This window comes from Spermophilus citellus (assembly GCF_964194105.1).
Source record: "Spermophilus citellus genome assembly, chromosome: 1".
NCBI classification, from domain to species: domain Eukaryota; kingdom Metazoa; phylum Chordata; class Mammalia; order Rodentia; family Sciuridae; genus Spermophilus; species Spermophilus citellus.
Genome location: NC_138182.1, coordinates 161,231,944 through 161,254,918, shown reverse-complemented (window position 1 = coordinate 161,254,918; position 22,975 = coordinate 161,231,944). Strand labels below are relative to the sequence as shown.

Sequence of the window (22,975 nt, the reverse complement as noted above, 5' to 3'; positions counted from 1 at the left end):
CTCTGCTTTAGGGTTTCTCCTATCAAGTCTTATTCCAGACTTCTAAGACAACTTCAAATAGCTGTACTCACCTGCTCACCTGCCTGTGCATCCATCCATCTGTATTTTCTTTCCTCAGGAGTATCCATCTGCCCCAACTCATATCCCCCAAAATGAGCCAGATAGTTATAGATGGGATGAGACATAAAAGACTCTTCTATGGAGAAGGCATCCATCTGTAAATAATAGAAAGTAAGACTGAGTCCATAGGAAGCCTAGAAAAATAAGTCCCAAACTCAAATTCAACTCTTGAGCTAAAACAAACTGGAGAGTCTGCTATTACTGGAATCTTTTGGTGTCCTAAGCAGCCTCTCCCTAAGAGCATTAGCTATTGCTTGGTGTTAATCTCTTGGCATGAGTATAGTGGAAAATGTAATTTGCTCTGGCAAATGTGCAATAGCAAGTTGTATGTGGTTAGCAAAAAGGATCAGTGTTGGTCTTTGGAGGATTCTGCACACACAACTGAGAGGCTTGTGCAGCTTGCTTTACCAGCATGCAGGCTATCCAAATTTAAGTCTGAACAATGCTGGCTGTCCTGGGAATTTAGGCTCTTCTTTATTTTACTCTACTTGTGATGGCAGCATCCTTTGGAGTACTTTCAGAGCAAAGGTGGGATTTACATTGTGTTTGAGGTTTGCTTTGAACGTGACTTTCCCAATAGCCTTGCACACTGAGGGCAGAAAACGCAGGACTCACTGTTTGTTCTATTTGCTTTTTTCCAGCCTGCACGGACAAGGAACTGAGGAATCTTGCCTCCCGGCTGAAAGACTGGTTTGGAGCTCTGCACGAGGATGCAAACAGGGTCATCAAGCCCACCAGCTCCAACACAGCCCAAGGCAGTAAGACCACTCTACTTTTGCTAATTTATCTCACTGCAAGTATCACATTTCTTCAGTTATTAGACATTATTGATTTAACAATAGCATTTTGGGGTTAAAGAAACCCTACATTAAATGTACATGTTGATTTTAAAATATGTCCCAATTTTAGAAATATTAAAATGTGGAGAAGGAAGCAATGCTTTGGACTCAAAAAACAGTTTGTGTTTTGAAAAGGCTAATTTAAAATATTGTGTTTACTATAGACATTTTGGAAAACACATTTGGTGTACAAAAAGAAAAGGAAAAATATATACTCCCACCATTTTAATAACTATGAGCATGCTGCAGTATAAACTCGGAGGGCTTTTCCTTGTCCTGTATGAAAGTACATGTGTTTATGTGTATGACTGATTACAAAGTTTGGGTCAAAGTTTACAGATTGTCTTATGACCTTTTATTTAGAAATATGACTATTCAGTCATATTGTTGAGAAGTATTCTTTGCAATAGCTACATAGAATTCTAATTTTTAGATATAACAATATATTTATGTAGACCTTTATTTTGGGGAGTTTAGGTTGTTGGTAAGGTTTAGCTAATATAACCAACACTGTTGCAAGTATCTTTGCTAATGTCTTTGTATACATTGGTCAGACTGCATTTTGTTATCTCTTCAAACTCCCAGACAAGTGGGCCCTACCCCGCATCACCCTATAGTTTCCTCAAGGAGCCACCATTGGCCCCGCCTGCTGAATGGGCAGAAGCCATATTCTGCCCTGTCATCAGCCAGAAAAGAGGCTCCTGGGCCACCAGTATTTGCACTTCAATGGAGTCCCTCCATGCATTTAACTCAATGGTGGTTAGAGATGGGCTCTCCACACTGTGGTCAACTGGCACAGAATATATTGCTGAGTGACACACATGTTCAGATGCATATAGTTCTGCCACAACCTATTTTGTATAGCCACTTAGATATAAAAACATGTTGTTTAAAACAAAGCATTTTATCCCATCCCTGATCCTCCACTTGTTTGGATGGAATTTTCAAAAATAATGCTCCTGGTTCAATGCAGAAGGTAAGAACTTATATTGCCCACTATTAGGATCCAGTCTGGGCAACACAGCAAGACCCATCTCAGACATCATAATAACAACAACAACAACAAACTCACCTTAATCTTTGATTGTTCTTTGCTGCTCATAACCTTCTAGAAATACCATGAAGAATATATACCTAGGGGATAATTATTTTAATAGTTTTAATATTTTATCCTAAGGGCAAGGTAGCATTTGTTTCCCAGGATCTAGATGGGAAGGCTGGTTATTGGATGGTTATATCTATAGGAAGGGTGAAGTGAGATAATTTATTTTGCATTCCTGCAGAGGTTCTTTGGGAGTTTGTAGGCAATTAATTCTCAGATGATCTAGGGAAACTTTTTCCCTGGGTCCTCTAGGAGCAGCCTGGCCCTTGGGCTTTCTGAACAACCTTTCAACAGAGAGCAGATTGATGTGAAGAGAGCTGCTCCTTACAGCTTGCAGTCCCAGGAGACTCCTTCCACAGACAGCTAGGATCCTGCAAAAGACTTGTTTGGCCAGGAGCAAATTAAGTCCCCAAAGAGGCTTTAGGTTTGATGTCCTGAAGCAATTGGTGTGGAGGGAATATAGAGGAAGGATGCATGGTTAGCCCTGAAGTCCAGAGAGGGAGCAACATTTTTATTAATCCAGGAGCATTGAAGGGGGAGCTTTGGAATTGTGCTGGGCCCTGTGCACTGGAGGCCAGCTAGGCCCTCTGCCCCTGGTAGCCACAGATGCCAGATACAGGTGCCTCTTTCTAGAAGTTTTGAATGAGTGCAGAGTGGGCTAACCTTTTGATTATTAGCTAACTAGCTTGGGACATCTTTTTGATGACCCATCAGCAATAAACCCCTCTTTTCTACGTATAAAATGTCAATATCCTATAAAATATATTCAGATAATGTAAAATATCGCCTATAAAAGTATAGAGCCAGGTGTTAGTGTCAGTCATCCTGTAGCAGCCCTTAGGGTTTTCATCAGCATAGAGACTCTTGACAGTCATCATGTTCAATCAGAGAAGGGGACACATTACGTCTTCCATTCTAGAAAGGGGGGATTTTTAAAGATATATTCTGACATATCAAAATTAATGAATTTTAAATTGCAGATATTTTATGTTGGAAAAGGTAAACTTAAAAGTAGCTAGAAAACTTCTCTCAGCAATAATCATAATAATGAAAGGGGATGGTGGTGACTGAGGCAGGCCTTGGCTTGTTTTAATGACACTGACCATGTGACTGTCATGGTGACTCTATGGAATGGGTTAAGACATTCTTTGCCCTCGGGGTATTTAAAAATCTGATGAATAAGTGTGGACGATGAGGGGCAGCACTGGGCTCTCTGAAAGCTCAGAGGGGAGGTGTTAAACTCATTTTATTGACTTCTGGACAGTGAAAACTTCTTTCCAGTTACAGCTTTTATAAAGTTGGGTACACTTTCCTGCATCTCATATCCTACTGCCTGAGCAGGGGCTCCTGAAGGTACATAAAGAACATGATGACCAGGCTGTCGGTAGGGACCGCTGGAGTAGGCAACTGAATCCATTAGGACCCTTCATAATAGTCATTGTGTCACCCTTTTTCTTGGGCTGTCCCCAAATATGGCATCCTGAGCCAAGTGGATGTCCTCTGAGGGTAGGAATACCAAGGTAACCCTGGGAGAGGAGTCACTGAGGACACAGACTCTGGATTGGGCCGCCTGGGTTTGAATTCCAGCTCTACAATTACAGGATCTTGTACAAGTAACTCAAACCTTGAGCCTTATTTTTTTCATCCATAGAGACCATGTGGTACCATTTCATAGGACTGCTACAAGGATTTAGTGAGATAATTAAGTCTAAAATGCTTAAAGGAGAGCTTTGTATATAGCAATACAAAAGTTAACTTTTATCAAAGTATTCCAGGAAAATGAAACCAGCCCTAGAAATCCAATTTATAAAATAACCTGAGATTGTATCATGCCTTTGACTCTGAAAGAAAGATGAGATTTAGATTTGGGGCATGTCTTCTCGGGGCAAGGGCGGGCGGGGGGGAGGGTTGTCTACAGTGGTCTCAATGTCCCAAGTGTTGAGCTAAGTATTGTTATTCAAGTGCATACAGTTTCCATTGTGGAAACAAATAATTCTTTAAGAAAACTACTTCCCCTCCCCTGGGGAAATAAGAAAGAAATTATTGTCTGAGTTGGTTTGGATTCCATCTCATGCATCTCTTTAGGGGATTGCAGAAAAGAAGAATGGGGACGAAGGCAGTACCTGGCTTGTTTTGCCATTAATGTTCAGACTGTTTGGATTTAACAGCCCTCTGGGATATAATCAGTGCTTCTGGATTATACTACATAGTTTCATTTCACTGCTATCCTTTTCACAATATTTTGTGTTGGTTTTTTCATTTTTTTTTCCTAAATAGAGAAGTGTAGTTTTCAGGACGTTTGTATCCTTCGTTTCAGGCATACTCTGTTTTAAGCAGGTCTAGTAAATGAAAACCCATATTTACATCACAGATAAATTAGAATTGGGGATTTGTTTTCTTTAGCAGATATTTTCCTCAAACACTGACTTCTGTTTTAGCACATTTTAATAAGTTTCATTTAAGAAACCCACGACAAGAAGAAAATATTCCATCAGACTAAGGAGACTATATCTGGGCAAGAAACCAGCCTGAGTCCAGGAGGAGGTGGAGCCCAGCCCTTGTCTCTCCTGGGGGCAGAAATCTGAGGATCGGCAGGGTGGGAAAGGCCATGCTGGGTGGTAGCTGAGATGAGCTTTTTTATTGCAGGATTTGATACCAGCATCCTGCCCATCTGCAAAGACTCCCTGGGCTGGATGTTCAATAAGTTGGACATGAACTATGACCTGCTTCTTGACCACTCAGAGATCAATGCCATCTACCTGGATAAGTACGAGCCCTGTATCAAGCCACTCTTCAACTCTTGTGACTCCTTCAAGGATGGCAAGCTGTCTAACAATGAGTGGTGCTACTGCTTCCAGAAGCCTGGAGGTAAGGCTGGAGGGAGGTGGGCTTCAGAGCCCAGGGCAGCCAAGTGAGTGCCAGGGAAGATCCCATCACATAGCAAGCAGGAAAACAGGGACCAGTGCACAGAAAGACACAGCTGGAGAAGGCAGAGCTCATACCATTTAAAGGCCATCCCAATGGCTCATTTCTCCTTATTTATAACATGGTACATTAAAAAATTAAGAATATAATCAAGGAGTCTCTTATTTGAGTTGTTCCTTTCTTTGGGAAAGTCTCCAACCCTATTGTATCTCAATATTTTTACCTGTAAAATGGATGTGTATAAACCTTCACTGCATAATCCCCAAGGTCATTAAGAGATTCTCTGTGTTGAAAAATACTGTGCAAATGTAAGGGTATTATAATCCCCATTGTGACGTGAATTCTACATGTTCCCTTAAGTGAAGGTTACTTGCAAGTATTATACTTAGTGTCTCAGACAAGGACATTTTAGTTATAAATAAATTGCAGCTATTGAAAGAAAAAGACAAGATTTGAAGAATATATCTATATCTCATGTAACCCACACTCAGACAGGAACTTGTAGGAATCCTGTTGCAGATGTCTTGACTTCCTGTGAGGCTCTGGGGCCTCCCTTTACTTACATCTGTCTCAATTTCCTTGGGGTATGTACAGTTTAAGGAGCCAGCACAGCTTGGTTTGCTTTGGAATTCTAATCCCAAGCCCCAGGAAAATCTGGTTCAGCATGAGTGAGGTATAAAGGACAATCTGCTACAGGCAGGGATGGCCGACCCCACCCCTGGGAAAAAAGGATGGCTACTAATAGTCTTTAAATTATGTATATATTTTTATTTATATATCCATAGACAACATACATACATAGTAAAACTATGGGCACTACAAAAGGGCATTCAGTGGATTTTCACTGAATGATTTCCTATGTACACATTTATAGGATTAAGATACATTCCTAGAATCAGAATTACCAGAGGAAAAGTAAACACATCTTTAATTTGGGCATTATTTTGAATTTGCCCTTAAAGTGTTACACTAGTTTTTATTCTTACTCAAAATACCTAAGAATACCTATTTCTCCATGGAATAACCAAACTGTGATCATTTCCCAATGGAAAGAAATATTATGTCCAAATATGATGATAGAGATGAAATAAATCCTGAGTTAGGTTGAGCATCTTTGTGGCACTCTTAGATTTCCCTTATTTTTGAAATGTTTATAAATGTTTATGTTCATTATACACTTTATCAGACTTTTGTGTTTTAATAGGAAACAATATATTAAGGAAATTAGAACTATTTTAGTCATATTTTCCCCACTTTGACCATAGATTTTTTTTCTAGAAAGAAATTGAGACAGTTGAATGTCTCCATTTTTTTTTATTTTGTTTTTTTGAAATCATAAATCTTACATTAGCCTTAGAAAGGTATTTGTAATTTTTAAGATAGTAAACAAGTCTTCTTATGCTTTCTTCAATACCTTTAGTTTTTGTTGCTTATTTAAATCTTGTATCACTCTAGATTGTGCAAGTATCTAAACAAAATCAAGTAAGGACTCACTTCCACCCCAACCCTAGAGATACTTATCCAGATGTCCTTGTGTGTCATTTATTGGCTAATCTTTGAAATGGTACCTATAAGATATAGATCTTCCTGAATACTCTGTCCTAATCATAAATCAATTCTACACTATTACATCTCAGTTGTTTTACAGTAAGTCCTAATATCCGGTAGGCCAATTCTCTCGTAGCATTAATTTTTTTTTCCAAAATTTTCTTGACTCTTCATATATTTCTCTTCCTCTGTGAACTTTCGAAGCCATTTGTCCAATTAAAACAAAGTTCCTGTTAGCTATATAATATTGACTCTTTTTATCTTAGAAGAGGATTTGTCCTCAACCACTGGAGTTACATTTTTAAGCTTTGTTCTCACCATTAATATTTCTCTTGTTTTTACTGTTATCGTAAATGAAATCTACTTTTTTTCCATTTAACTTTCTCACTAGTGGTTGTATCAATACCAATTTCATGTCTAACCATCTTTATACCTTCTCATTGTGTTCATAAAGATATTCTGGTTGGTTTGCTTGGATTCTTCAGGTATGGGATGCCATCATCTGCAAATAATTTCTTTTACTTTTTAATACTTCATTTCTTTGTTTTCTAATGACATCAGCTAGTATGTACAAATTGCTGTTAAGTACTAGCCATGTTTCTCCTGGAAGCTAAAGGCAGTCTTTCTCTTCTTTTCAAGCACATTCATTTCTTAGAGGAAAAACTAAAGCATGTTCTGTGTCACTGTCACTTTTTCCCCAAGATGTGTTATGCTCCTTTGAACTGAATTCTTTTTTTTTTTTTAATCCTAGTTTTCAGGGAACTTAACTTTATCCTTGAAAACTGTCTTTGTTTTGTCTGATTCTTCCTTCCTCAAGAACATTGATGACATGGATGTTTCTTATAAATTTTGTTGCTTTGGAGGTGGCCTTCATTTCTTTAATGGCCTAATTCTCTTCCATGTCATTTTTTATCCTTTAGTCTATACATCTGTGCATTGAAATCTTGCTTTACACAGTTTAGTTTTCATTAAAATCCTTGCTTTCTTAGAGGAATCTATGGTGAACATGTCTCCCTTTGGAGTTTTATCTCCTCCCCCCCCCCTCTATTTTTGAGTAGATTTTGTCAGATTAATTTTTTCCTTAAGAGTCTTAAAATTTGAAAGAAATTGGAAACTTGCTTCATAGTAAATTGTCTGACACGGTGTTTATAGATGATTTTGATGTTCCTCATTTTCAGGAGCAGCATTCCAAACATCCAGTTTCTTCTCATCTTTCTAAATAGTTATAAAGAGGAGAATTTCCATTTGCAAAAGAGGAATAATATAGGTACCTAGCTTGTAGGGTGGTTGTGAGGATGCAATGAAGACCTGTAAGGTTCTAGAACACTGCCTGGCACATTTTTAACAGTTCAGTAAAATGGTAGTTATTTGTTGTAATAAATGCTACCTTTCATAATCACAGATGGAATTTGGTTCTACTCATATTTGTTGTCTTTCACATTGGATCTTTCTCCTTTACTCTGAAAGCATGCTAAAACCAGAAGTCATAATATAACCTGTTTCTCTCACAGGAAGACCAGATAGTATTGTGAAATTCACAAAGTAAGAGATAGAAGTCCCACACATATGAAGGATCTAAGTGCCTCTTAGATCCTTCATATGTGTGGGACTTGTAGAAAGAGTCAATAGGAGTCCAGGGAACTGGAACAGTGGCCCAGAGGATCATAAGCAAATAGCAGAACCTCCCAGAGATGCAAGACCTGCCAAAGCAAGTCAGAGTCAAATTCTAGAGATTTAAGGAGGTTGCATCACTATATTTGGAAAGGAAATCAGTTCTCTAGGGAGGAGAGAGTGCTACATACTTCCATATACCCCACTGAGCCATGTGGCCCCCCACTATAGCTGTCCTTTCCTTGAAACCTGATGGTTTCTTGGGGGCTCATACAACATGCATTTTATAACTAAGGATTTAGTGGCTGACAGAGGTAGAGAGGTTGGCCAGAGTACAGAGTAGGGGCAGATCCTAAATTTAAAGGCTCTTAACTGTGATGGGCATTGCCTCTCTAGATCTCTTCTGTATTTTCATCCTTGTCCTGGGGGTAGTTTTAGTCCTTTTTCTCTAGTAGCAAGATGTGGGGTAGATCACAAATTTGTCACCTCTGCTTATTTGGTCTGGGGCTTCAGAACACTTACCCACTAATAAGAGTTAGTCCCAGTTTTCAGCTCACAGAAGCCTTTGCTGAAATCTTCCTTCTCGATATAAAGGGAAAAAGTCGATTTGCAAATCACCTATTAGACACTAGGCATTTGCTTGAGTTGCTAGAAGGAAGAAAAATTCCTGTTACAATGCAAGTAGCCCCTAAATACTATTTTAAGTACCTCGTGATATGGTTTCTTTTTTAATTAGTAACTCTAATGGCTTGAATTTGTTTTGTTGCATAATAGCAGCATATGGAGCAGTTCTACTCCCAGGTGTGTCATTGTCTGCATTTCACATCCAGAGTGAAGTCAATCATTAGAGATTATATCCATACCATCTGGAAACTGACTTCCATAAATTATTTTTTAGGTCTCCCTTGCCAGAATGAAATGAACAGAATTCAGAAGCTGAGCAAGGGGAAAAGCCTGTTGGGTAAGAACAATTTCTTGCCACCCGTTTAAACAACTAATTAAACCATCCATGTCCCTTGTAACGTTCAGCCCTGCAATGGTTATTCAATTAAGGCCAGTGTCTCATGAAGGAAATGTTTCGTTTTGGCCCAGGCCAAGCTCTCACAGGCAGCTGGTAGTATGCCGCAGACATCTGGCCATAAATGGGACTGGCTGGCTAAGAACTGCTGCATGCTCTACCACCGGGAGGAACCACAGGTCAGGCTGGGTCTAATGGGCAGCTCAGTCAAGCTGGAAAGCCAGTGCCATCTCTTCTGCTAGGTCCTGCCTGATATTGGGCCACAGCAAACCTTGGCTTTCTCTTCTTTCAGGTAGGGGCATCAAATGGAGTTCTCAAATATTCTTTTCAGCTCTAAACGTATGAGGCCTATAAATGAGACCATGTCTTCTAGTCTCCAAAGTAAGCTGTCCATTCAAGGAGGAAGACAAGCTGTGCCCCCTTCAGAGTTTATTAATCATGGAGGGCTGAGGGGTGTCTGCAATTTTCCCTATTTCTGCTTTCACCCAATCCCTGGAGGAAAGCGCTCAGGCTGTTTATAAACTGCTCATTTCACCTCCAGTGTTAAGGCATAGACAAGGGAGTTGTGCCTGTTTCCCTAATATACAAGTCTGTGACACACAGGTCTGTTTGAGCCTTCCTGGCCCCACCACTTGGGGGAATGGTGGCATTCAGAAGAGGCTGTCACCAAGACATTGGCAAACCTCATTTTCTGAAAAAAGGAGCCTACTTTGCTTTGCTTTCTTTGCTTTTTAAAAGAGCTGACAGCTGCAACACAATAATCCAGAATTCTCCTTGTTAAGCATACAGAGGCAGGTGCGCTCCCTAAGCAGCCTGCCATTTCAGAAGTTTATCTAGTTATTTGAAAGAAACGGGCACATTTTCTTGCAGACTGTAAAATGTAGCAGGCTATGGATTCTGGAGATTTCTCAATTTCTTGATCACATCAAAGTAAATATTCTCTCTTCCTTCTACATTTGAAAATTACTTCCCTGGTTTGCTTCATACCTTTGACTTCTGATAACACCCCACTCAACTCAGAAAATACTCTAAAGATGTCTTGATTTTTAACGTGGAGTCTAGGTTCTTCTCCTGTGTGAAAAAGACATCACCCTGGCCTGAAGACAAAGTGGCTGGATTCCTCCTGCATACGTTTTCCAGTGCAGGGACTTAGGCAGGCTGATCTTGCTCCTCCACATGAGATAACATTTTGGATTTCAGTGACGTACCTAAGATCTACATGACATTATGCAATTAGTATATATATTTTAAAAAGTTTCCATGGGATATGAATATCTTGTTATTGCCTCATTATTTAATAATTAATGAGAAAACTATAAGGTCTGTCATCTGAGATGTCTCATTTTTCCATTTACCCTAGCACACGTGAATAAAATGCCTTTCTCCTACCAGGAGAAAGACACATTGTCTTTTCACATCTTGTATATACAGAGTTCATACTGGCTAAAAAAAAAAAAAAGCCATTTATTTGCATACCAATTATTTTATGCATGGGGAAATCTAATATAATAACCATACTAATATAATAACCATATTCAGGGATATTCAAGCAACAAATTATAATCAGTTATAATTACTCCCTACTTAGAAAAAGCAGTAATCTTGTTAAATTATAGATTTAGTGCAGCACCTGCTTCTTACCAACCCAGGGGCTCAGCCCAATTTTTATTTATTTGTTTTAGGTCAATTGAGTGCTGTTGTTTTCTAACTATAGCTCCAGGGGGAGGATCAACATTTCCCTACTCTCTGCTTGTTCTCTTTCTTTGCAGTCTTTGAGAATCTGTTCACAAATTTCTCTTCTCCTTGGTTTTGGGGACTATCGACAGCATGTATTTTCTGTATTTCCTTTTTTCCCTTTGGTTTTGGGGACTATTGACACCATGTACTATCTCTATTTCCTCTAACATTCCCTGAAAACTAGGGATAATGCACACTGGCATGTGCACCTAAGAGCCTCGAACTGGGGCATCAGCATCCTTTTCTTAGTGCTTACTATGGTTTTGAGGGTCCCCAGGGTACCTTCCTCTCCAGGATCTCATTTGATCTCTGAGACCCTGGTCATGTTGGAATAGTTTGGTGAGTAAAATGTTTAAATTCTGGTTCCAATTTGTCGAAATGCCACACTCTTTTTCTGGGATCATTCCATGAAATAGAAAGTAGATTTGAAAACTCAGTCCCTCTAAAAGACACAGAAATAAGATTAGGGAGTAGAAAGCCACAAAATCAGGGGCCTGTGCTCATGAGGTTGAGGCGAAGGTAACACTAAGAATCCTCCCACAGAAGATGAGCACATAGTCACGAAGCACACTCGGATATCTTGTTAGGAAAACAAAAACTGCAAAACAATCACAAAGATTTTCAGGTGGACATCAAACTTATTAGTGGCAGAGCTAATTTAAAGAAAATTTTATTTCCTAAGTGCTAAAGGGAAAGAACTTTGAACCTACAATTTTAAACTTATCCCAATGATCATTCAAGTCTGATGACAGAGTGATTCTCAAACTGAGAGTCAGTAGGCTTAACAATCATAGACTTACTAAAATATCAATAAAGGATCTACTCTACCAGGCAAATTATCCCAGAATTACAGATTCAACTACAAAAAAAAAAAAAGAAGAAATGACATGCTGCTCACTCTAAATAAAAATAGTCTACAAAAATATAGCAAACTGCTGGGTGTGGTGGTACACACCTGTAATCCCAGCAGCTTGGGAGGCTGAGGCAGGAGGAATACGAGTTCAAAGCCAGCCTCAGCAAAAGCAAGGCACTAAGCAATTCAGTGAGACCTGGTCTCTAAATAAAATACAAAATAGGGCTGGGGATGAGGCTCAGTCTGAGTGCCACCGAGTTTAACCACCAGTATCCCCACCCCCGCAAAAATAGCAAACCATAATTAAAATTTCAGATTATTGGGGGCAATGAATAAACATGGTATAAATGTGTGTGGGATTTTGTTTGTTTCTTCAGTAAGAAAGTATAAATTAACTTTAGATCTTGCTAGGAAAAACTGCTTCTCTAGAAAACTTAAAAGTAACCACAAAAATATTAAGATAGTTTTTAAATGCATAGAAAACATGGAGAAAATTAAACTGGATGATTTCCACAGAAGGCAGGAAATGTGAAACATAAGAGTAAGTCATCCATCATCACAATAAATGTAAATGGGCCAATCTCATTTATTATGAGACCAAAACTATTGATTGGTATTTTAAAAGAAAGTTAGACTTAAAACAATTCCATGGAAGCTGAAGTTTAAAGATAGAAAATATTCCTTTTTATAAGTGTTCATATCTGACAAAATCAAATACTTTGCATTCTAAAAAGCAAAGAGTATCATCTTGTCAAAATGTTCCTTTTACCCTATTATACCATCAAACTGATGATGTAATCACAACTTTAAAACAAATTGTCATAGAATTGCAAAGAAGAACTGTCATTTCCATAATCATACTTAGAGCCTTGGAAAATTACAGTTCAACTAGACAAAAAAAAGGATAGAGAAGAACTGAACAGCAAATTATCATTCACATTTATATATGTATCCCTGCAGATAGGCATAAAGTATACAGTCTTTCAAATATACATGAAATGTCCTTCCATGGACTATACCACAAAGTCAACAAATTTCAGATAAATAATAGAAGTAAAATGAAACTCAAAAGCACTGTGTACCAAAACCTATTGGAAACAACTAAGGTGAAGCTTAGAGGAATCTACTTACCTTCTGGTGCATTTGTGGAAAATGAAGATCAAAATAAAATAAACAAGCTATAAGACAATACAGTAAACTGAAATGTTAAGATTAAAGCATAAAACAATGAGATAATAAATAACACAACAGCAAATCAGAAGTGGTTTCTTTGAACAAACTAATGAAATGGAGAAATCTGGGACAATGAGGTGAAAAAGCTCAAATATTTGAGTGATATAAATGGGAGGAACTCTGGATTTGTGGCTCTCAAACAGCTTGGAGGGTTTTTCAAAGCAGAGATTGCTGGGCCCCACCCTCTCAAGTTTTTGGCTCAGTGCTTTGAGTGTGGGGCCCCAGCATTTGTATTTCTAGGGGATTACCAGATTCTGTTGCTAGTCCTGGGGCCAAAGTTTGATAACTAGTGCTAAAAAAAAAAAAAAAAAATTAAACAATCATGAAAACCTAGATGGAATGGATACTATCAGTTACCAACTTTTGGTCACAAAAATGAGAGGACAGCAATAAGTCAAAACCATGAAATGAATCAAGATGCTGCTCTCACCTGCCGGAATAGGCAACAACAGGCCCAGAATATTTTTATGGAAAAATCCTCAAGGAAGATATCACTCTCATTTTATATAAAATGTCCAGCATATAGAAAATTACCCAAATCATTTTATAAATAAATTAGGAGGGTTTTTTTTCCATTTTACAAAAAAAGGCTTTTAATAGTAACATGTTTATAAAAGAATCCACATTAAATCCACAGAAAGGAGCATTCTAAATGTTTTCCAGTATTCATTTCATTAATAGTATATAAAGATAAAAACCATGATTTTTCTCAAGTGTTAATAAAAGCAATTAAGAGTAGTACCCACTTAAAGGGAAATGTAAGAATTCATGAAAGAAGGAATCCCGACTAACCTTGGGCAAGTAATTTATCATTTCTTCCATATGTAAACAGGGAGGTAGACACAGCACCGACACCTTTGGTGATACTAGGATGATGCTATGAAATAATGCAAGGAAAGCTCTTAGCTATCATTGCCTTTTTATAGGCAGGATGGCAGGGAAGGTGAAAGACTGGCAACTATGTGCTCTGTGGTAATTTACAGGACACATTACTGCTCAGAAGTAACCACAGAAATTGATACATTTAGAAACTTTAATAGCAGTGTCATCATATGTGGTTGGACCAAGGATTGGTCCACAATAGATTGGAAGTTAAAACAAGTACGTTCTTCATTATAGAAGTTGAAGAAGCATTGCTTTAGATTCAGAATGACTGACATAAATCTGGACTTGATATTTACTAGAGGGTGCCTGAGACAGATTACTTAATTTTCCTGTATTTCAGTTTTCTATTTACTAAAAAGTAGCAAGGATACATACGCCTTAGACTCATGGAGATTGTGTGTGTATACACACTTGTATATGTGCATGTCTTAGTGCCCAGAATACATGTCAGCATTCAACACCTGACAGCTATTATCAAGCCTTTTGGAAAACTGAGTTCAATTCATTTGGGCTCTTAAAGGCCATGGTCCCTATAATCTTGACTAATCACCAAGCAGCCACATTCTCTCCTGCCAGCCCTGCAGCAAATATTTGTCCTGATGTGTGAATCCTCTTTTCTGTCTTGGATGGGATTAAACCTAAATGTGTCTGTGCTTCTCTGATTAAAGTTGGACTTCCTGTTCCCCTAGGGGCATTCATACCACGGTGCAATGAGGATGGCTATTACAAAGCCACCCAGTGCCATGGCAGCACAGGGCAGTGCTGGTGTGTGGATAAATACGGGAATGAGCTGGCTGGCTCCAGGAAACAGGGTGCTGTGAGCTGTGGTGAGTAGGACTTTCTGCATGAACTCCACAGTGAACCTGGGTGACCTGTGGGTCCTGGACATGGAAAGATCACAGAAGAATTTCAAGAGTTAGCTCTGGTCTTCAACAAGTTTACGATAGATACACATGAACCCAAAAGTTGAAGGAGCTCACCCATTGCTAATTTTGCAAGGGGTAGGACCTATGGGTTAGACAACAGTTTTTGACAGGGAACTGTCAGTGGCACCGAGAAATAGGCTGTTGTCACTTCTCACTTAGGATTGTAAATCTCCTAAGAATGTAGAATCAACTCAAAAATCTGAGGGTTCATATCCAAACAGCTTATGGTCCATGCTGTAGAGACTCACCCTCCCTGGGTGGTGATGAGATTTACATCATCAGAAGTAATTTCCATGCATTGTACCCCACCATTTAAGTCTCAGGCAGAAGGAACCTCCCAATGTGGGACATGAGATATAAGTAGAAACCAACCTGAAACCATTTTTTTTTCCCTGTGTCAGAAGAGGAGCAGGAAACCTCCGGGGACTTTGGCAGTGGTGGCTCCGTGGTCTTGCTGGATGACCTAGAGGATGAACGGGAGCTGGGACCAAAGGACAAAGGGGGGAAGCTGAGGGTGCACACCCGAGCTGTGACAGAGGACGACGAGGATGAGGATGACGACAAAGAAGACGAGGTTGGGTACATATGGTAGTGCCCCCATGAGGAAGAGGACATGCGTTTTGCTCAATATTGCAAGACACTTCCTGTTCCTGCATTTGTATCTAAGACTCCAAGGCACCAAGGTCTTCTCCACTGTTGCTCTCTGTACCCAACCTAAGGTTTGGAAGTCAACTGCTTGTCCCCAGAGCTTTCTGATTTTGCATACAGTTGTGTGGGAGAAAGGTGTTGTTTTGGGTTTTACTTTTATTATTTTTTTTCTTTTTTATGTTTTTGACAAGAGAACGGTTGGCTTAATTAGAGCCTCCTTCCCTCCTGTGAGATTTCTGCCACAAGCATGTGATTTATTGGAATTCCAGCAGTGCAGGGAGCCCCCACCCTCTGAAACGTCAAAGACCCTTTTTGATTACCCACATCGGTGGTTATCACAGCATGGTTCCCAGCCTTACGGTGTCTCAGTGCTTTTCTTGTGTCCTGTAGATGTCGTGGAAAACACACCACACTGTACCTTTTCCTCCTGCCCCACCACCCCTGGTGTTTATTATTAAAAAGATTTTTTTCCACATCACTATACCCGGCTTCCTACAAACAACAGCCTTAATTCAGTCAAAGAGTCCCTTTGGGGAACTCATCTTCTTTATTAAAAATTGGTGTCTGAATGATTCTTTCTGCATGTGCTTACATATGCATGTACAGGGGAGACCATATGTATGTGCATTGCACAAACACACACCTCTGAGAAAAAGTGTCTGGTTAGCTATTAAAAATTCATTGAAAAACAATAACAAATTTGTCAACTTGTCCAGACCTGGAACACAATTTCTGGAATAAGAAAAATTTGTATCAAAGTCCTATTTTGCACTAACAGTCAACCCTTGTAGCCTGCAGGCTGAGGAGGTTTCTTCTCTATGCATTAGCAGAGTTACTGGAAGCCTCTTTGATTTGGATAAGCCTCCATTTGCCTGAATCATTTTCCTTGCAGAAGCCATGCAACTCCCACTCGGGCAGCTTCACAAGCCATCCTCATCATTTTCAGCTCAAAGCCCCCCTCAGGCTGCAGCAGCGCTGTCTGTTGCATCTCCCTTCCCTTCCCTACCTACTCAAGGGCTTTTTCTAAGGTGTGCACACACTCACCCTGTTCTCTGAGAAGATAGTACCATGGTATTCCTTAGAAGAAAAACAATTAGGGTTCTTAATATTTTGCTTTCCCGCTTTTCTATCCATGAATTGTGTTGAGGGTACAAAAGTTGTAGAGATTATTTTTTTCTCACTCTCCATCCTTTGTAAAGAGTCCCAAATGGAGTCCAAGAAAAAAATTTCATAGAAACACATGGATGCTAGGGCTAGGTTTTTAAGTGCTGGTCCTCCCCCTGCCCCTCCCCACAAATGTCTGGATAACTACTGAAGAAAGCTTTTCACCATTGCATTTTTCTTCCTTGTGATTGGAGTCTAGTTCCAAATTTGGTAGGGGCATCGTCTGTATATCCTTTAGGATTTTTCTTGCGCAAGTACCAAAGAGTAGTCTTCACAATGGCCCCATTCCATAAGCTCCTCTATAGGTTTTCTACAGACCCGTTTACCCTAACCAGCCAGGGCCACATCTCTCTGGTCTTCCACATGAGCTTCAGCCAAGCCACAAGACAACCACATCAACTCAGGCAAAAAGTATATTTGGCCAAATCATGCTCACCGTGTGGCTGGCCAGCCCTCAACCCACCCCAAATTGACCATTCGGTATGTAGTAACCTACTAAAATTAGCATTTTCCACTCCTTGCGATAGACTGGGCAAAGTGGCATTCTCCTCTGAGTTGGTCCCAGATGAAAAATGAATATACTTAGTGTTGCTAACTCCTTTGGCTTGGAAGATACAAATTACAGCCAGGATCCTGAGGATGTGTGTATACTCTCCCCAAGTAGAGACCATAGGCAAGCTCTGCATTGGGATCTCAACTCCATCACCTCTGTTTCCATAATTTTTTCCTCAGACAAAACTCTGAGAGCATAGTTTAGAAGACAGGTGTTTAATTGCCGCTAAATTACAATAGAGTACATTAAAAATAAGACATATTAAAGAATCTCAGGTTAGACCATCAAAGAAAACCATTGTTACTATTTCCTCAAGCTTGGAAAAATGCACAAGAGAACAAATTAAAATTGACAAATTGATTTCACTTAGAGAAACCTCTGTGATCAGAGTGAACCACTGATTTTAATTTGCCTAATTATCTTATGACAAGTATCAAATTAAGATGACACTTAAAGATCCTTAGCATTAACTTAATGATGGAGAAGAGTGCTCTGTAGGCAATTCCCAGGAAGGTAATGAGATGCCATTTTCACAGATATTCCAAGAAGATGTTTTGATTCATTAAAATATTAAATAAAAAAGCCCTCTTAAGACTGGACCCCAAACCAATGAAGCAACATTAACAATGCTTTTCATGCCTTACTTTGGCATGTTGGCATTAGGTTTTTTAGTGATCTTTAGTACTTTCCACAAGTTCTTTAGATTTTGAGATTTTGAGTTACCCAATCCTTACAAGTCAAATTTTTATTTTTTCAGATGGGTCCTTTAGTTACAGTGACCAAGTATACCTAAGATTGATTTTTTTTAAAAAAAGAAAATAGTATTATTGATAATCCAGTCCCTTTTTGAGACCGATGTTGAGTTGGATTCTCACTCATTTTGGGAAACTCTGTAGAGAGAATAGTTTCATTCTTATTTTATAAATAGTTCTTTACTTAATTCCATTACTGTGGCAGCCAATTTGAGCCTCAGAATCTTCTTCCACCATGGTTAGTTGTCTGCCATGTAAATGTCTTTTTGTTTCTACAAATATTTTCTAGGCATGGGAATACCTTAATACTGGATTTGAGGGGTTTTATCAGTTTCTCCTCCTTTATGCCCCTTTCCCTCCCCCCAGAAACAAGTGACCACATGTGTCTCCAGGTCTGCCCCTCTGCTCTTCCCAGGATGCCATGCACATTTGGTTTCAGTTCCGCTTTATCTTGACCACACTGCACAGCAACATCCAAGAGCCCTTTCTACAGTGGGTGGTTTTGGTCTTTTTATACCTTTTTCTCAAAGTCACTGATGTTTGTCCCTGTTAAATGTGTAGCGTTGTAACAAGAGCCCATCAAATCCAAAGTGTCAGTTTGTTGTCCCTATTGTAGATGAAATAGTGATGTAGAAAAACTAGTATTCTGAATGCTTTTCCACGTAGACTTATCTGGAATGTGAACACAACTCTTTGGTTAAGAGCAAATGCTTAACTGTAGTCCTGAGTAGGTGCATTTCTGTCTGTCTCAATAAATTTTACTTTGTCTGCAATACCTAAGTGTTCTTATTGTGTTAGCTTGGATGTGAACTTACCACATCACCACACAATTACTATAGAACAGTCTGGGCAGCCAAAGGGAATTGCCACCAAGGTCCTCGCGCAACACTGCCATCGTGGGGAAGTTGATCTGCTCGTGGTCCACCTCCTGATCTTACTTATCACTCCCTGGCACATGCATGTGCTGTCTCTGCTCAGAGCCATACCACATGGCCCCTCTGTTAGCTGCTATTACTTGTCTCAGGCCCCAACTTTACTCCTTATCCACCAGATGTCCCTACTGACATCCTATTTACAACTTTACTTATTCCCTTCCTCTCCAGCCAGTTATTCTCCTGTACTCCTTGGGGGGAGGGGCATTTCTCCTTTTTACAAAGACCCTAATTTCTGCTCCATTCATAAAGTTACACACCAGACGCTTGTCAAACATCCCTAAGTACCCAGATTAGAACAGCCACTATTCCCTCTCCACTTTTATCCTCACTGGGGAAAGTGTGTCTATGACTTAATTACAACTTGAGTGAGTAATTTCATCATAAACTGAGGTAGAAATTATCACATAAATAATTCCATTCCTTTACCCCATGGATGAGATTTTACAATTTACACATTGACAGTTCAAGAAAAAGTGCTTTCATATATTCACAGAGTAACTAATGTCAGGAGAAAAAATGACTAAAAGGACGCCTCCAAGGTAGTAAGGTCGGCCTTTGCAGACATACCCCAAAGTCCTCTGCAATGAGCAGGTGTTTTATAAGCAAAGCACCATATTTCTTTTCTTTTTACGGGTACAAGATATTGAACCCAGGGATGCTTAACCTCTGAGACAGATCCCCAGCCCTTTTTATATTTTGAGTCAGGGAATTGCTAAGTTGTTTAGGGCTCACTAACTTGCTGAGGCATGCTTTGAACTTTCGATCCTCCTACCTAGGCCTCCCGAGCTGCTGGGATTTCAGGTGTGCTCCACCATACCCAGTCAAAGCCCCATAATTGCAAAGCCTAAAGTTACACCTTCCTGGATGGCACCTTGGTTCTTTTAAGGCTGAGACCAAAAGAAAGAGACCAGAAGCCAGGTCTTCATCTTTGGTTTTGCGCCTAAGCAAAAAGGTAGTAGTAATTTCTGAATACGTTTGACCCTAGATTTGTTTTGATGCAGTTATTCAGAGAAAGGGGAAGATTTCAAAATTTATTCAATCACCAGGCCCTTCTAGTCTCATTAGTAGATTTATAGACTGATCCAAGTTGGATGAATGTATGTCAATGTGGGTAGGCCAAACTTAGCTCAAGAATGTAAAAATAGACCAACTGCCTGCTCTGTAGAGTTATCTCCTTGATAAAAGACACAGTAAAGCATTGTGACAAAAGTAGGTGGAGGGATGTCATCACCAATGCCAGTGGCTACCCAAACCTTAGTAAAGCTTGCCTTCCTTTGTTCCTTTACCCATCATTCCCTGGATTTTCTCCTACCCCTTGGGCCATTCATTTTCCATCTCCTCAATATCCTTTTGTTCAATCCATTGTTAATATTGCTGGTACTCAGATCTGCATTCCTGATCCACTACACTTTAGTTTTCCATGCTTTCTCTGGATAGTCTTATGCCTATGGTTTCGAACCCTGAAGAAGACTTAGTGGGTATCTTCAGGTTTTGACTTCTCCTTTCTGCAACCATCATCTACTGTTTATATTATTCTACTTGAATTTCCCACTGGAATCTCAATTTGAAGGCTTAAAAAATAGAAAAATGGTGAATATGCCTATGCAATAGGTGTCTGCAAGGCTTTTCTTAAGTCCTAACAAACACAAGCCATAAAGAAAAAGATGAATAAATGTGCTTCCATAAAAATTAATGACACATCATAAACAAACCTAAAATATAAACAAGAGGCTAAAGAAGATATTGGTGACATAAAACAGATGAAGGATTAGGGGATAAAGTATCTTTTTAAAACTCCTATAAATTCATAAGAAAAATACAGCCAACAGATGAGTGGATAAAAGATAAAATCAAGCAATTCATAGAAAACATACAAAAGGCAATGAAACCATGCCCAATTTCACCCATGATTGAAGAAATGGAAATTAAAGCAATGGTGTATTAGGTATCACTAAGAAAAGAAAGTCACCATCATGTCGAGTGTCGATGTGAGTGTGGGCTAAGGGGTGTTCCTGTGTACTGTGGAGTCATGTGAAGTTTGGCAATTGCTACCAATGTAAGGATGTACACTCTAGGACCTAGAAATTTCACTTCTCATTAGCTACTCCCAGAGGGAAAAAAAATTATAGCAGTTTACAAGGATATCTGTAAAAGTATCCATTGCAGCATCACCTGTTAGAATGGAGAATTGAGAAAGAAACTGCCCAGCAAAAGGGACCGTGAGTGAGTCTATACTCTGATCAAAAATAATGTAGTAACTTTATATGTACTGACTTAAAAACCTCTAAAATGTTAGTTATATGAGGGGAAAAGTCAAGGGACAAAGTATGAAATATGCAAGTTATTTATCTAAAAAGTGATACTTCTTGGGGCAGAGGTAGAAATGCACAGAAGGAGGACTTAAAGGGTACACACCAACCTGACAACAGAGTAATCTAAGGGAAGAACAGGGATTGGGGCTGGTGGCCCATGAGGGCATGGACATGAGCCTCATTTCTAAGTTTTGTTTTGTCACAAAGCAATACATCATATCATCTTGTGTGATTTTAAGAAAATAAGAAAAACAGCATTCATCATTCACAATGCCTCTTCCCCAGCCCTGAGTCTCAGGAATGGCACTGCCATCTGTGCCTCTCTCTCCCACTCAACCAGCGAGAAGTCAGTGGATTCTGTCAATTCTAAGCACCTCTTCCTCTCTGTCCCATCGCTTCTCAATTTCTTCACTAGTGACTGTTCTTGCCCAGCTCCATTCCATCTTCCCTGATGCTGCCACCAGAGTAATTCTCAAGGGCAAAATTGATTGTGTCACTGTCCCCACTTAATTTCAAGTTTTCCATCAATTTGTGGTCCAAATATAAACTACAGTAGTCCCACCTTATCTGCGGGGAATATATTCCAGGAACTCCAATGGATACCTGAAACTGTGGTTAGAACTAACACCATGGTTTTTTGCTATGCATACATACTTAAGATAAAGTTAAGCACAGTAAGAGATTAACAGTAAGAGAACAATTAAAATAGAACAATTAAAACAATGTTATTATAATGAAAATTATGTGAATATTGCCCCCCCCAATACCTTGTTGCACCAATACCTTCTTGTGACGATGTGAGATGATACGGTGATGATGTGATTAGACAAAGTGAGGTGAATGGCATGAGCACTGTGATGCATGGTCAGTCTAGTCTTGACTTTATGACCTTACATCAGAAAGGAGGATCATCTGTTTGGGGTTATTCTGGTTCAAACTGCAACAATGTTGATGGTAATCAGGAACAGATGATGTAAATAACTGGGGATCCTTGATAGTTGCAGGGTGGTTGGGTTTTTTTTTTTTTTTTTTGCCAAAGTCTTTTAGAAAAACATTGTAATTGGAAGTTGTTTTCTATTTCTTTTTAATTCATAAATGTGTTGCTGAAGAGATTGTAAGCCATTAATGACCATCTGGGTGACTTTAATACAGGAACACCCTGTGCATTCTGTACAAGGATCAGACTCCATAATTTTGTCCTAATGTCGATGTGAGTGTATTTTGTATATGTCTATGCAATATGAAACATTTTGGCAAATTTCAGTAATGTCCACAGTGCTCATTCTGTTTAATTTTCTCCTTCTTCCTCTTTAGATAACTCCACAAGTTCTTCCAATTCCTGTTAATAATTGTCACTGGCCTTCAGTATGTTCTTCCACTTCTTCATTAAGTGTGTCAGCAAATCCTTCTCTACCAACTTGTCTTGCTATGTAAATGATTTTTCTAACTTCTCCATCAATCCCTAGGAAGCCTTTAAAATCATTCATAACTTCATAAGTTCTCCCAGTAGACATGTATGGTTTCTCATTTTAATACATCCATTGCAGCTTTGATGAATGTTTTTGTGTCAGTAGTTGCGAATGATTTCCAGCACTGCCTTATATCAAGATTAGGATCTGTATCAATTGCTGACTGAATGTGATCAAGGGCCAGGTGGGGGTATGTGTGACCTTGGCAGCCCTATCTATGGTCAAATGGATGAAGCATTGGGGTTGTATTTGGAGGTAAAATTACAATCTTGACATTTTCATAACAAACAGATTCAGGATGATCAGGTACAGTGACTACTATTAATAAGACTTTAAATAACAACT

The 22,975-nt window shown here is 39.2% G+C and overlaps 1 protein-coding gene across 2 annotated transcripts in view; it reads left to right on the top strand.

Moving 5' to 3' along the window:
• SPOCK1 (SPARC (osteonectin), cwcv and kazal like domains proteoglycan 1) overlaps positions 1-18,667 on the top strand; it is a 504,325-nt gene extending 485,658 nt beyond the window's left edge. The window contains exons 7-11 of one of the 2 annotated variants that reach the window (XM_081296283.1): positions 762-878; positions 4,708-4,929; positions 9,044-9,106; positions 14,561-14,698; positions 15,199-18,667. In XM_081296283.1, the coding sequence (XP_081152409.1) occupies positions 762-878; positions 4,708-4,929; positions 9,044-9,106; positions 14,561-14,698; positions 15,199-15,389 (731 nt within the window). In that variant the 3' untranslated portion in view covers positions 15,390-18,667. The remainder of the gene's footprint in view (positions 1-761; positions 879-4,707; positions 4,930-9,043; positions 9,107-14,560; positions 14,699-15,198) is intronic. The other variant, XM_081296284.1, reaches the window with a different exon arrangement.
• The last annotated feature ends 4,308 nt before the right edge of the window (positions 18,668-22,975 follow it).